The following is a 15,968-nucleotide window of genomic DNA, read 5'->3' as shown; positions in this document are numbered from 1 at the left end:
AAACTACGAAATTCAAGTTTTTCTATGAAAGATATTTACATATTACTGCTACTGAATGTTTACAGATAATAACTGTGGTAATGAAGAGTTCCAATGTCACGATGGAAAATGTTTAAACATTGACAAAAGATGTAATGGAAAAGTTGAATGTAATGGAGGTGAAGATGAAGCAAATTGTGAATTGCCTGTTGATCCAAACTTAGGTAATATATGCTACCGATATAAGATTTTAATTCCTTAGTAGGTTTCATAGATAATTTGTTTTACTTTGGATTTCATTTAAGTTTACTTCATAAAATATAAACATTTTTGAGATACGTAGGATTATAATAATAGTTCAATAAGTTTTCCCCAACATTTTGTTTATTAAAACTAGAATTAATTAAATCATCTATTTCAAAATATTTTTTACTAAAACGATAAGGTGATGGTCTTAAATCTCTAATAACTCCAATAAATGTACAAAAATAGACATATTAAGTTGCACCACCAACTTTTGTACTTAAATTGTAACTCTGGAATAACTTGCAGCTTACATTTTTATAGTGTAAAGTGTTTTTTAAATTTGCACAAACAATTTTTTTACATAGAAATATTTAAAAATTAAAATATTGGATTTTATTGTATCATTTGAACATAGACGTACACGAGGGCCATATAGACACTTATAAATATATAAAAAAAATTTTTTCATTAAATGAAACAAAAAAAACCATATATGGTATAATTAATATAAATTTTAAAATGTTTATGTAATTATAACTGGTTAAATCAGAAATGGGGCAAAGTTTGTTTAATGGATAAAATATTAATATCTAAATTTACGTACGCCTATGCATTTAAGATTAGTTATTATGTAGTCACACAAATTGTAAGCTTTGTTGTAGTTAGTATAAACTCACTGAGTGTGTTATTGAAATGTCTATTAAAATTTACATTTCAAGCTATTTTATTAATATTTAATTTAAATTTAAAAAATAAACTTTTCCAAAAAAAAAAAATGATTTTATTCTAAAAGGTTGGAAATAATTATTAGTAATTGTAAGTATAATTTTCAATTTAATTTGGTTATTTTTTACAATTTCTATGACCTTTTTTTATTAAAAATAAATAAATACTTTCTTACATATTTGTATCTTATAAATAAAGTAAATGTTAATTTTTCATTAAGCATAAATATTTCAAATTGAAATATGATTTCATCTCAAATAAAAAAACTAATAAAGGTATTTTTATAATATAACTACAGAATAAAATTTAATTTCATCGTACAAGTTCACAAAATATACTTAATGTATTTTACTTAAAAATAAATTAAAAACTATTTAAAACGAAAAAACACAATATATAAATTTATAAATTTATACAAATATACTAAATAAATGCAATAAATTCACGTGTAAATGTTTGCTTCATGTATCACATTACTTATTAACTGTGATTTGTTTTACGTGTTGTCTAAAATAATATCTACACTTTAATCTTGTCTTACTTTATAATTATGTTATGCTCTAATTCACTTGTCGCACGCTTCAATATATTAATTGTACACAGACCCCACGCTAATTGCACCATGTGGCGAATCAGATTTTACATGTAATGACAAGAGTTGCATACCCCTATCGAGGGCTTGTAACGGTCGGGCGGATTGTCCAGAAGCGGAAGACGAACAAAATTGCTCAAACGGTAAACTAATTCACTCACCCTCCACTCATATTGCTTTAATCTGCCATACATGAATCTATCTATTTTAATTGTATATAGTGCTAAGATACACTAATTTTTTTAATCAATAACACATCATATATTTTGCTAACATATCTGTGCACTATAGTATTATTGGGTAGTTTTGTATTGTAATTTTGTAATTTTTTGTGGCTTTTTGTGTAATATCGCTGTGTAGACATCACTGAACCATCTACGCCTTCTTGGTGGACCACAACATCCACACCACCAGTCAGAAAGCCTCTACCACCTGTAATTCCTTGTTTGTCCAATGAATTTCAATGCCATGATGGCAAATGTGTGAACAGCAATTATCGCTGTGATGGTATTACCGACTGTAATGATAAAAGTGATGAATTGAATTGCAGTAAGTATATGATAACAATACGATGTCCTAGGTATAAAAGGATATCGTTTTCATCAAAATATGTACCTTCGAAAGAGTTCCCAATACATTTTCTTTATTTTTTCTCTATGTCATTCTTGCATTAAAATTGTGTTGCTCATCAAACCTTGAAAACCAGATGCGAATACAGAAAAATATTTCTTTAAAAATCTTATAATAGTCCTAATTTAAGTTTTGAAATTTAAATACTTAAAATTGTATAGTTCTATAATAAGTTTGAACAATAAAAATTTAAAAGAATCAAGTAATAATTCATATTTGAATTCTTTATACATTAGAGTGTTAATCAGTTACTTAAATATTCTTAACAAAAATCTAATATAATTCATAAGTTTAGCATTATCATCTTCCTACTACTAAAAAAAAAAAGAATCATACATATCTATTAACCAATAATGGCTGTTAAAAAATAACAAATTTATTAAAGAAAGATATATTTTAAAAGTATTAGAATATATCTTTCTTCTTTTTAGACTAAAAGGTTTTTGAATAATTAATCAATAATCAATAATTTTGAATAATATTATACATTATTATTATTATTGAGTATATGTATAAGATATTAACACCTTTCCTGAAAACTTGATTTTTACTAAATAAATAGTATTACATAATTGTTTTAATTTAGAGTATTTCGTTCATTCATGCAATAGTTTGAATAACGATGATTTAAAATATTTTTTTGGGTTTCAACAGAAAAATGTATATATTATATATGAATTAACTGATTTATTAATTTATTATTATAGGGCCAACTACTTCAACTACTACTACCTTGCGTCCACTTCCGCCAGTAACTAATTCCAGTATTTTCACACGTCCCTCGTATCCTACAGAATCATCTTTATACGTAACATGCAATTGGAATGAATTTGCCTGTCGAAATAGAAAACAATGTATTCCAAGAGCGGCACAATGCAATAATAGAATTGATTGTTACGACTATTCAGACGAAGAAAATTGCAGTGAGTATTTTATTTTCATATAATATTTAAAAACCTTTAAAAAAACATTCAAGAATTATTTAGGATTTTCGAAAAAGAATTTTTTCGACCACAATTAATTTTACTCTAGAATAATAATTAATGTCTTGCAATCTTAAAAAAAAATATCATAATTATTATTAATATTTCACAAACAATATATTTGTGGTTATTACTAAGTAACATAATACAGTAAACTAAATGCTAAATTATTACTACTATTTTATAGATACAGCTGCTGAAGGACTGAACTTGAAAACTTACCCCAATGAACAGTCAATTAAAGAAAGTGAGTATTTTTTGATTACTTTACTGTTTCTACAGTAAAAAAGAAGTACTTGATCATTGTACTATCTCCACCCTCTGTAAATTAATTGAAAATCGCCTATATTTTGCTGAATGTATAATAGCTCAAATATTTATTAACAATTTTACACTTTAGGGTAATTGCAAAATAATTGCACTTCAATATATTTTATTTTAATATGTTTCAAGTATTCATATTTATTATAAACATCTTGAAATTTTATCATACAAACAATTAAGTTCACATTTAACATAAAAAGAAAATATAACTGATTATTTCTCAGAAACAGATAAAAGGCTAAAAAAAATAGTCAATATCACGATTCCCGTTAAACTGTAACCAAATTTTATTTTTAAAATTTCATTTGTTCAATTAGCTATAGTAGAAAATAAACGGTATAAATCCAAACGGAGTAAATCATTACTTTTGTTATTATATTTAAATGTATAATATTTAAAATTGAATAAGTGTTATTTATTACCTATTTATTAACGCACATTTTTATTTTTGTTTTTTTTTCCCAAACGCACTCTAATTCTCCTTGATAGCAACCAAAGGTAAGAAAGTTTATAGGCAATACTAATTGTTGGTGTTGTGATTCATACATTTGTAACTTGTAAACGTTCTTTCTTGAGCATTATAAATATGCATGAAATTTGATATCTCTGTGATGCATGTTCTAATAACCCAGCAATTTGAATTTTCAAATAATTTTTATTGAAATAAAAGTATACTTTTATTTTATTTTATAATTTTAGTATCTTAAATATGTCATTTTCAAAGAAAATTACTAATTTATCTTAAAATTTATTTTTTATTTTTACCTAATTATTTATAATTATTATACTTATTCATTTATCATTTAGTTGGTTTAATACTCATGTGGTGATTAGTGTTTTCATAAAAAGTTATTAGTTATTAAAATTACTATTTTTCATTTTTGGTTGCGCGCATGTTCTTTATATTTGCTTCGGGTATAAAAACACTTAATAGAATTTTATGTATAAAACAATTGATATTTTGTGTATAGACAGAGAAGTAGTGTTCCAATGTAGAGACGAAGGTATTTTAAGGGCTCCTGTTCGATGGACTCGTGGAAACGGTCAGTTCTTACCACCTGGATCCAGAGATATTAATGGCCGACTTGAAATGCCTAACATTAAGGTAATTAGTACTATTTATTTTTATTTAATATATAATATTATTAAATTTGATTGTTTCCAAAGGTTGAACATAGTGGCACATACATATGTGAAGCAGTTGGTTTTGCCGCCTCAGATTCTGGCGCACGCGTATCTGTGTACCTCAACGTAGAACCATGTGAGTAGACCACCTTCCACTTATAAAATTACTTTAAAAAATTCTTAGATATTTTAATAAGAATTTATTATCTTAAGCTGCTAGGAAAAATAAATCTATAATTCCTTTTATAAATGGTAAATGGAAATTAGGTTTGCTTTCCATGGGTAATATCAACTTTCATTCAGGTATTGCTATATTAAATCATTTTATAATCAACATTTTCTTTAAAATTAATACATAATGATATATAAATAAACTTTTTTTTTTGGCTTCCTTTTTAACAAAATATTGGTGTAAGTATATTTTTTATAAAAAAGTAAATTTCCATGGATTATTTTCTAAAAGCTGATAAGTCATCAAATATGGGTGTTTTTGTGGTTTAATTGCACTAAAAAATAATAAGTCACATTTTTTTTTTTCAAAAATATTAATTTGCATCACTTAAAATTTTTGTTTTTTCAATCCAAAAAAAAAGTATAATTAACTTATCGGTTTTTAAAATATAGCCATAAATATACTTTATATAAAATAAATATTAAAAATTGCTATTATAAAATCTATATAATTTTTATTATATTTTTTTAGGGGTTGATCCAACTTCTGCGCCATTACCAGCTTGTGGTATTAATGAAGCTACATGTACAAACAGAGAATGTATACCAAAAAATAAAGTTTGCGATGGCCATGCTGATTGTTCAGATGGATCAGATGAAAACCGTTGCAGTATGTTAAAATCAAAATACATTGATATAAAAATAAATTATTCACTGATTTTTTTTTTAAAGGCATGTTTGGCTGTCAACCAAATGAGTTCCGTTGTAGTAATAAAAAGTGTATTTTAAAAACTTGGGTCTGCGATGGTCAAGATGATTGTGGTGATAACTTTGATGAACTAAATTGCAATCAAAGAAGAAATGGTATACTATTATTTTATTTTTTATTTTTTTACGCAATAATAATTATATAGCTTAACTTTATGTATTTTTTATTTTATTATGGTATTAGGTTCTAGATGTTTGATCAGTGAATTTGAATGCCGAGATAAGCAATGTATTCCTAGTTCATTTCAATGTGATTCTCAACCTGATTGTAATGATGGAAGTGATGAGTTTGGATGTCGTTAGTTCTGATTATTAAAAAATTTAATATTTCTGTATTAAAATAATTTTTTGATTCCTAGGACCAGTACAATTCCAAACTCCACCAAAACCATTAGTAACTTTGGATATAGGTTCAGAATTTATTATAACTTGTAGAGCAATCGGAGTTCCAGTTCCAGAAATATCATGGAGGCTTAACTGGGGACACGTACCATCTAAATGTGTGATGACCAGTGTCGATGGTTATGGTACACTTAAATGTCCTGATATTCAAGTATGTTCTTCAAATAATTTTTAACCAAATAAGACTAATATAATCAAACTTCTCAGGAAGCAGATCAAGGCGCTTATAGTTGTGAAGGTATTAACATTCATGGTTCAGAAATAGCAGTTCCGGATACAATTTTGGTAGTAAAACCAATTGGAAAACCAACCTCATGTTCAACAGGAACATTTAATGATATTGCATTATCAAAACAAGACTGTGTCAATTGTTTCTGCTTCGGAATAACATCAAATTGTAGAAGTTCAAAACTTTTCAAAATCCAAGTATTTTTTAATAAATAGTTTTAATAATATATATATTTTTTATAATTTTATTATTTTATAGAATAAACCAACTATAAATTTATTCCGATTACTCAGCGTCCATGTCGAACCAACAACCTTAAAAGTAGATATAAAAACTGATGGTCCAACTTTACAAATTAATTCAAATCGAAATGAAGTTTTGCAAGTGTTTTCTGTTAGCGACACCAGTGCCGAAAATACACATCCATATTTCAGATTTCCAGAAAATTATTTAGGAAACCAACTAAAATCATATGGTGGATTTATATCATATACTATTAGATACGAAGGAGAAGGAGAATATCTCAAGTTTTTTGTTCCTGATTTGATATTGATGGTAATTTTTAAATAAGTATATACGTAATTGTATACATTCCAAATTAATTAATCTAGAATTTTCAAGTTTTACTTATTCATTTTTTACTGTATATATTTTCATTTATAGGGTAATGGTCATACACTCGTATACTTTGCACCAGAAATACAAAAAGGTGTTAACACAGTAATATCTGTAAGTTTAACAGCAAACAATTTGCAAAAAGTAACGAATGACTATTCAAGAGTAACTCCTGCAACAAGAGAAGATATAATGATGGTTCTAGCAAATATCGATCATATATTAATAAAGTACTCTATATTTAAGTTATAGAAAATTTTGCATTAAAAACATATTAAAATATTTTATTTTATTTTTTTTTTTAAGAGGTCAATATATGACGCAACAAACGGAAATAAATATTGAAAATGTTAAAATGGACTCGGCTCAAACTCAATTTTATTCAAGCGATCGTGTAGTTCTTATTGAAGAATGCCAATGCCCAGCTGGTTACACTGGACTGTCTTGTGAGGTAATAATACAATACATTGTAATAATGAAATTTAGAAAATATATCAAAACTCGTGTAATGTGTCAAATAAAATTATAAAGTTATTCAAAATTCTATAGTTTTAGTATTCCTCCAATCCCTTCTAAATAATGAATATAATATACATGTACATTAGAGTGGATCAAAAAAATTCGATCTTCGAAATTTTAATGAGAACAATTTTAAATTAATTAAATACATTAAAATAGGTATTTTGTAAAGATTTGAGATTTTTAAAAACAATTTTACTGGTAGCTCAACGTGTTTTTAGTATTTTGACTAAAAATACCCTAAAAAACAAAAAACGACCTCCGTTATTCAATTTTTGGCCAAATAATATGATTAGTATATGAAAATAGTTTGAATTTACTGTAGAATATAATTTTTTCAGTTTCAAAATTTTAAGTTAAAAATTGATAGTGTGGATATCATAATTAGCTTCATGGTATATCTTAAATAGATTTCAAGTAAACTTAAATTTTTTTTTTTTATGTAGTTTGGCTGATATTATTGTATATTATAAGTAAAAAATGTTTTAAAAATCTCAAATCTTCACAAAATGCCTATTTTAATGTATATAATAAAGTTAATGTGGTTCTCATTAAAATTTCGAAGATGGACTTTATTTTATTCACCCTAATTATTATATCATGTTTTAGAGGCATTTGAAATTCTAGATATTATGTTTTCACCGATCTATTAACTAATAAAAATCAATCTAACAATACGTGAAATATAGGCATTTATCAGTTTGTTACTTAATTTCAGAAATATTTTTTTAAAGGAAAAATTTGTATAAATAATTTTTCTTATCAAACCTAATTTGAAGCAGCCCGCCGAAGTTTTTTTATAACTTGCTGTTAAAGTCTAAATCTGATGATTAATTTAAGTAGAAGGAGAAATCGAAATTGTCAAATTATTAACTGTAAGTTATTTTTATGTTATTTTAGAGTTGTGCACCAGGTTATGTTCGTGTTCAACAAGGTTCATGGTTAGGACAATGTGTGAAAGAAGAACCTGTGTGCTCTACAGGAACCTATGGAGATCCACTAAGAGGCATTCCTTGTAGACTTTGTCCTTGTCCATTAACTTCACCAGGCAATCAGTATGTTTTATATAATGTTTATTTCTTCAACTAAAATATTTTAATTTTATGAATATCGTAGATTCGGTAGAAATTGTTATTTAGATACTGATGGTTCTCCTACTTGTAATTGTATTGATGGATATGTTGGACGCAGATGTGAACAGTGTGCTATTGGCTACTCTGGAAATCCATTAATACCAGGAGACAGCTGTAAAGCGGGTAATAAAATTTATAATTTTCAATTAACTACATTAAACATAATATCTATATATGATTGACAGGCATATGTGATAATGCTGGATCATTATCTCCATTTCCTGATGCAAGTACTGGACAATGCGTATGTAAGGTAAGTTTTCACAAATATTTTCTCCATATATAATAATTAATTAAAATGAAATTATTATTTTAACCATTGCTACCTATAATGTTTGGTTTAAACGGTAAGCGATATTAGTTTTTTTTTTTTTTTTTTAATGTATTTTGTAAATTAATTATTTTAAAAATATAATATAAAAACTCTGAAAATTAAATTTGTACTTAGGAATATGCAACTGGTGATCAATGTAAACAATGTAAGTCTAACACATTCAATTTGTCACCTAGTAATCAATTCGGGTGTATAAGTTGCTTCTGTATGGGTATAACCAATCAATGCTCTAGTTCTAGACTTTATAGACAACAGGTAATATCAAAAAAATGTATATATTTTCTATAATAAATATGATCATTTCATTCAACAGATAAGTACATCTTTATCGAGAAGTAATACAGAAGTTATACTAGTCGAACGTGGGAAATACTGGATTCCATTACCAAGTCCAATTATTGATGCTAATGCTTCAGAAATCATTTACACTGACTTTGCACCAAACAGTCAAGACGTAAGTAATAATTTTACCTTAACATTAAAACTCTAAATCAATATTTGTGAAAATTCTAGGTTTATTATTGGGTATTACCACCACGTTTTCTTAGTGATAAAATTACATCATATGGCGGTATTCTTACTTATACTTTAAGATATGTACCAGTACCCGGAGGCCAGTCATCCAGAAATAGCGCACCAGATATTGAACTAATTAGTGTAAGATACTTACATTTGCTATTACACAGCAAATCATTAAATATTTAAAATTGTATTTACTATATCTTTTTGTTAATTTCTTAGGAAAATAAAATCAGACTACTTCATTACACTAGCGAAACATACATCGAACCAAATACTATGAAAACTATGTCTGTAAAATTTTTAGAACAATACTGGCAACGACCAGATGGTCAAGTAACCAACCGTGAACACTTATTGATGGCCTTAGCTAACCTCAAATTTATATTGATCAAAGCCTCCTACACCACTGGAACCAAAGAAGTGGCGTATGTATTAAACATATTCATGAAATAAACAAAAATAATTTATTTTTATATCATTTTTATTTTAAGATTCCGAAGGGCAACACTGGATATAGCTGAACCTACTAACACAGGTCAAAGTCGAGCGGTAGAAGTAGAAGAATGTGTTTGTCCAGAAGGTTATAAGGGCCTATCATGCGAAGATTGTGACGTAGGGTACACTAGGAATGGCGGTCAAGGTCTTTATCTTGGAATATGTGAACCATGTTCATGTAATGGAAATTCAAATCATTGTGATAAGGATACTGGGACTTGTATAGATTGTCAAAATCACTCAACTGGCGAACAATGTGAAAAATGTTTACCTGGATATGTTGGAAACCCAGAAAAGGGAGAACCATGTGTACCTACTGCTCAATTACCAGTTTGTGAATGTGATCAACGTGGAACTATTTTACCTTGTCGAGATGAAAAATGTATCTGTAAAGTAAGTTAAAAATATTAATATTACATAAAATAAACAACACACGATTTCTTTTTATTAATATAATACTGGTACTATTGTTATTAGACCAATGTTGTTGGACCACGCTGTAACCACTGCAGACCTGGTACATTTGACCTACAAGATAAATATCCACAGGGTTGTTTAGAATGCTTCTGTTCTGGTGCTACTCGTGACTGTTTCCCATCAAATTTCTTTACTACACAAATCCCAATGCCATTGCTTGGACCAAATCATGGTTTCACTTTGACGGATAGGTTCGGAGTTATTACAAAACATTTTTTATATGAATGTGTTAAAGCTTTCATGGACTGTCGTATAGCTTAAAATGTTTACGGATGTATCTACGTTTTTAGTTATAAGCTGACGTTTCGAACTCGTTGCAGAATCCATTTTCAGAGCGATAGTTACAAGCTCATGTTTGTAATTATACTATTACGTGGATATATCCGTATACATTTCATGTAATATTTTTCATAATATTATTATTAAAATTTCTTTAATAGGGTGAGAAGTAAATACATAAAAACTGGATTCATAACCGATTTAGCAAGAAATGAAATTGGATATGATTACACACCTAATCGTGGAGAGTCACTTTATTGGTCATTACCATCTACATTCACTGGGAATAAAGTAAGAATATTTAAATATATAATTCGTGAAATAATACCTAATGACAATTCTATTTTCAATAAGGTAACGTCGTACGGAGGTTTCTTAAACTGGACTCAACGATACACTACACTTCCTGGATCTATTATGCGTGATGATACTGATGTTGTTTTGATTGGGAATGGTATTTGGTTATTTAAAACTAACGATAAAAAAATCCAGCCTGACGAACCAATAGTAAAATTAATTTTACTAAATTTCTGTATAATAAATTTAAATATATGATTTTATTTAATTTAGATATTGAGTGCTCATTTAATAGAAACAGGATGGCGTCGATTAGTTTCGTCAGGCCCTCAGCCAGCATCTAGAGCAGATCTTATGAAAGTATTATCGTCTATTGAAGCTATTCTAATTAGAGCCATTCATGCAACTCAAACTGGCAGAACATACCTCAGTGATATTAGCTTAGATACTTCTATTGAATTTAGCACAACTAGTGAACATGCTTCCGCTGTCGAAATCTGTAGATGTCCTATTGGCTATAGAGGAACTTCTTGTGAAGTATTTTAAAATTTTATTTTCTTTATTATATAATATAAATTAAATTATAATTATGATATTTATCTCAGACTTGTAGCTCAGGATACTACAAGGATTCTAATGAAAAATGTACAAGATGTCCTTGCAACTCAAATGAAGGATCTTGTTTACTTGGTCCAGACTCAAGAGTTATCTGTAACTGTTTACCTGGATTTACTGGCAACGACTGCAATATTTTAGGTTCGTAAAATATTAAGGATTTATAATTAAAAATCTTAAATCTTATTTAATAACCAAATTGTAAATTTACAAAAACCGGTAAATGCACATACAAATTTAAGTATTTAGACAATGCACTATTTTATCTTTCAGCACCTAGTATAAATGAAACAAATTCGAGTAGTTTGACGTTGATATCAGGTATTGAATTGAAGCTTATACCAACAAATACTATTGTGAAACCCGTAGGGTCTATTGTTAATTTTACATGTAGCTATAAAAGTGCTACGCCAATGGAAATACACATTGAAGAACGATACGCTGATGATGTGTCCAACACTGTCGTGTTGGACAACAATCAGTACGGGCCTTACAATAATTTTACAAATGGCGCTTCACGCGTTGTATCAGTCCGTATTAAGTCATATTTGACCATGGTAATATGTAGCATACGAAACAGTGATGGGCTACAATTAGGACAAATTTCCACCATTATACGTCCAGGTGCTCTAGACAAATATAAACAATATTGGGTTCTTGAAATCTGTAATTACGCTAATTAATGTTAAGTCTTTCGGGCTCTCTATTCAGTTTCACAAATATTGAATTCTTTAAATATTAACCGGATAAAGATTAAATTCATAATTTATAAAAACCATTTTATATCTAAAACAAAATTGAACAGTATACTGCTAAAAGCAGTATACCGTTTAATTTTTTAATTATGTTTTAAGTTCAAGTTAAATTATTATTTTCGGGTGGGGTAAAAGCTAAAAATTATTTTTCGTAATGTTACGATTTATAAAATTGTGGTAAAAATGATTTTTTATAACCGTTTTTTTTTTACTCAAAATCCTTCTAAAAGTAAAATTTTTGATCAAAAATTTGCTGGTTATATACATTGTAAGAAAGACTCGAGCATCGTCCATAAATACGTCATTTTATTAGAGATTTAGTCTTAAATTATAGAACTGATTTTTTTTTTAGAAAAATACAATATTTCTTTTTGTAAATAGCGACAGTATAAACTTCTATTTTCAAGATCAAGATTTTCTTTATTATGCGGTTCAGAAAGCTTTATAGAATTTAAAGTAGTGGGGAGATTTACCATTTCACTGCCTCTACTATTATGCTTTTATGTCCATGGCGAGGAGGCCTAAATCCCACGGACTCCTCAGTTAATACGCCAATTTTTTTTATTTATCAACCAAGATTTTTTTTTATTGAAAAACAAAAATTAATTCGGGAATTTTTGAGATGTTAACCTGTCCAAAAAGTAGCCTCAACTTTGTATCATCCGAAATTATACCACTAAGTTATAATTGTTGGTTCTTTTTCTATGGAAAGTTACAATACTATCATAGACACAATTTCAATAAAATTTTTGGAGAAACTTAACGTCTGCTCACTAAAATTTATTTTTATTTAATTATATATATAATTTTTCTGCTCCCCTTTTCCAAATTGCTCCTAAGATTTCTATACTTACTATTATTCTAATTGATACTAAATTAAATTTAAAAGTAAATTTAATGATATAAGTAATATTTTAAGTACTTTTTCATATTACTTAATGGTCTAAAACTCATGATAGTAATTTGACCCCTCTTGTCATTCAACACTTTTTTAACTTACTATAACACCTCCAAGTTTCTAACTGACTAGAATATAATTGACAATAATTATGGATACATCTGTATACATTTATATATAATAGGAAAATTTTAATAATGTAATAGATATAAATAAATAGTATAGTGTTTATAATTATTTAACTATATAATACACATACTATATTCTAATACTGTTAATACTAATATTGTATTTATCCAAAGTTTTCACTTGATTAAGAAGGAAACGATCATTACTAATCATACTAATAATACTAACAATGTAAAATTTAATTATAATAATAGTTATTATAACACGCAATAATATTAATATGGATAAATTAATATCTGATATTTTTTTCTTTCATGCTATTTGTCAATTATGAAGTGTCATGGATATAAATAAATAAATAAATAATAATAAGCATTTTAAAATTAAAACCAAATTTTTAGATATTGGACAATCAATAGTACCACCAACAAGGCCGCCGTTACCGCTTCCAGATATTTATGTTCAAGTATCCGAACCTACATTTGAAATAGTGGAAATTGGAGGTTCAGTGACCTTTGTTTGTAAAGCTCAATCTCGTCGGTCAGCGGTAAATTATAAACATAAAAATAACATTTTTTTTTAATAAAGCTTTTTAATAAAAAAAATTATTTTATTTATAATAAATACTATGCATACAGTCGGTTAATATAACTTGGTCAAAAGAAAACGGCTATCTTCCACTAAGACGTTCAAAAGATTCCGGAACTGGCTCCTTACTACTAGTCAATGTTGAACCATCAGATGCTGGAACTTATGTATGTACAGCATCAGATGGATATTCATCATTTTCAGATAAAAAAATCTTAAATGTGAAACGACTCGAAGGTATACTTGATATAAAATTATTTTGACTTAATACAATAACTTAACATTATAAGAAGTAACTTTTACAAATAATGTTAATTAACATTAAAGATGAAAAATGTAAAAAAAATCGATTTTTAATTATTACATCGATTTTTAATATTATTAAAAATAGACAAAACTACTGAAAATCCATCTAACATCTATGTTTCAATATCTGGACCATCCATTGAAAACCTTGAATTAGGAAGTACTGTGAGATTATACTGCACTGCAACATCACAAAAGACTCAAGTATATTTACCAGTTTCTTATTAAATATTTTTTTCGTAATATTTATTACAAATATTAATAATATTAGTAATAATTAATATTTAATATAATTTTTTTTTAATTACCCATTTTATAATTATTTTTCAGGAACCTATTACCATTAAATGGAGTAAAGAGGATGGGGTTTTACCATCAGATAGAGCTATCGACAATGGCAAAGGATTACTACAAATAATTAATGTCAATTATTATGATTCAGGAAATTTCGTTTGCACAGCTTCAAGTGGATTTACATCTGTTAGTTCAAAAAAAAATATTATTGTTGGAGGTAGTTATCAAAATATTTATTCATTCTTAAATATCAATTTATTATTTAAATAAACTAACTACTTTTTAAACTATTGATATAGAATTGCGTAAGGATTTTCATCCACCTGGTAATTTTTACAATGTTATTTTTCATATTCAAATTTTTGCAACACAAATTTAGATCATGATATATTTCTAAAAAAAAAAAGAATTCAAAGCATGTTACATTAATTTTTTTTTTAATTATAAAAACTTAAAATAAGCAGTTGAGCCTTATATTAAACCAAAGATTCAAGTTCTAAAGGAAATAAAAGATCTAAACAAGCAAAATAACATATTTTCTACATGATTACAATTTGAATTAATTATGAATCTTGTATTATAATAATAAATTATTCTTGTTTAAGTATATTATATTTATATATTATAAATTAATACAATTTCATTAAAATCATAGCCTTAATGATAATAATTTGTCATTTTATTGTGATTTATTTTGATGTAATTAACTTTTTTTTTAGCTAATATACCGGCTAAACCTAGAGTTATTATCTCACCAAGATATTTAGAGTTATATATTGGTCAACCAGCAGAGTTTAAATGTCAGTCTACTGGAGGTTATGTTCAGATAGAGTGGTATCGTGGATTAAATCAACCCTTCAACCCATCTGTGAGCATAAAAACATACAATTAAATTCAATAAACATACAATAAAAATACCATTTTACTATTCATTTTCTAGTATACATCCTCGGATGGTATATTACGTATTCCTGCTGTTCAACTAGCAGATCAAGGCACATATTTCTGTAGAGCTACCAACAATAATAATGAAACTGACTCTCAAAGAGTATCAATAAACATAATACGTAATTGAATAAAACACATAAATCTACAACTAATAAATAATAAAAGTTTAATCAATGAATAGTTTGTTTAATTTTTCAATTTTATCTTACATATAGGTACAGATACAAGTACAAATGGACCAAATGAGTTATTAGCACTTACAATTAATCCACCACAATATTCAGGACCAGGCGATGAAGTACGTTTTCAATGTACAATTTCAGATGAAACACAATATGTATTAAAATGGAGTAGACCTGGTGATCAACCTTTACCCTATGGATCTGCACAGACAGGCGGGGAATTAATCTTACGTAATCTCCGACAAAACGATGCTGGAGCATACATATGCTCAGCAATTTCATTACGAACCGGTGCTATAGAATCTGAAATTGAAGCCTCAGTTTATGTATTAAAATCTAGGTAAAAAATTATCGTTATAATAATTTAAAAAAAAACCCAGCACAGCGGGGTCGCGGCACAGTGGTGA

General features: G+C 27.3%; 1 protein-coding gene across 14 annotated transcripts in view; it reads left to right on the top strand.

The window, feature by feature from the left end:
- The window catches only part of LOC126901058 (basement membrane-specific heparan sulfate proteoglycan core protein-like), a 118,564-nt gene that overhangs the window by 83,482 nt on the left and 19,114 nt on the right, over positions 1-15,968 (top strand). For 10 of the 14 annotated variants that reach the window (XM_050677200.1, XM_050677192.1, XM_050677193.1 and 7 more), the window contains 37 exons: positions 66-203; positions 1,555-1,686; positions 1,904-2,092; positions 2,881-3,096; positions 3,344-3,403; positions 4,452-4,585; positions 4,648-4,741; positions 5,309-5,446; positions 5,509-5,640; positions 5,729-5,842; positions 5,904-6,097; positions 6,154-6,372; positions 6,434-6,730; positions 6,839-7,020; positions 7,097-7,241; positions 8,210-8,364; positions 8,426-8,565; positions 8,628-8,695; positions 8,891-9,031; positions 9,090-9,230; positions 9,290-9,433; positions 9,518-9,723; positions 9,790-10,186; positions 10,271-10,461; positions 10,711-10,840; positions 10,904-11,056; positions 11,120-11,383; positions 11,452-11,602; positions 11,735-12,085; positions 13,645-13,790; positions 13,882-14,068; positions 14,223-14,341; positions 14,468-14,648; positions 14,731-14,757; positions 15,151-15,299; positions 15,372-15,498; positions 15,595-15,901. In XM_050677200.1, the coding sequence (XP_050533157.1) occupies positions 66-203; positions 1,555-1,686; positions 1,904-2,092; positions 2,881-3,096; positions 3,344-3,403; positions 4,452-4,585; positions 4,648-4,741; positions 5,309-5,446; positions 5,509-5,640; positions 5,729-5,842; positions 5,904-6,097; positions 6,154-6,372; positions 6,434-6,730; positions 6,839-7,020; positions 7,097-7,241; positions 8,210-8,364; positions 8,426-8,565; positions 8,628-8,695; positions 8,891-9,031; positions 9,090-9,230; positions 9,290-9,433; positions 9,518-9,723; positions 9,790-10,186; positions 10,271-10,461; positions 10,711-10,840; positions 10,904-11,056; positions 11,120-11,383; positions 11,452-11,602; positions 11,735-12,085; positions 13,645-13,790; positions 13,882-14,068; positions 14,223-14,341; positions 14,468-14,648; positions 14,731-14,757; positions 15,151-15,299; positions 15,372-15,498; positions 15,595-15,901 (6,259 nt within the window). The remainder of the gene's footprint in view (positions 1-65; positions 204-1,554; positions 1,687-1,903; positions 2,093-2,880; positions 3,097-3,343; positions 3,404-4,451; positions 4,586-4,647; positions 4,742-5,308; positions 5,447-5,508; positions 5,641-5,728; positions 5,843-5,903; positions 6,098-6,153; positions 6,373-6,433; positions 6,731-6,838; positions 7,021-7,096; positions 7,242-8,209; positions 8,365-8,425; positions 8,566-8,627; positions 8,696-8,890; positions 9,032-9,089; positions 9,231-9,289; positions 9,434-9,517; positions 9,724-9,789; positions 10,187-10,270; positions 10,462-10,710; positions 10,841-10,903; positions 11,057-11,119; positions 11,384-11,451; positions 11,603-11,734; positions 12,086-13,644; positions 13,791-13,881; positions 14,069-14,222; positions 14,342-14,467; positions 14,649-14,730; positions 14,758-15,150; positions 15,300-15,371; positions 15,499-15,594; positions 15,902-15,968) is intronic. The other 4 variants (XM_050677197.1, XM_050677195.1, XM_050677203.1 and 1 more) reach the window with 4 other exon arrangements.

Source organism: Daktulosphaira vitifoliae, unplaced genomic scaffold (assembly GCF_025091365.1).
Source record: "Daktulosphaira vitifoliae isolate Bord-2020 unplaced genomic scaffold, ASM2509136v1 Scaffold_3, whole genome shotgun sequence".
NCBI classification, from domain to species: Eukaryota; Metazoa; Arthropoda; class Insecta; order Hemiptera; family Phylloxeridae; genus Daktulosphaira; species Daktulosphaira vitifoliae.
The sequence above is the reverse complement of the archived record's forward strand: the minus strand, read 5'-3'. Positions and strand labels throughout refer to the sequence as shown.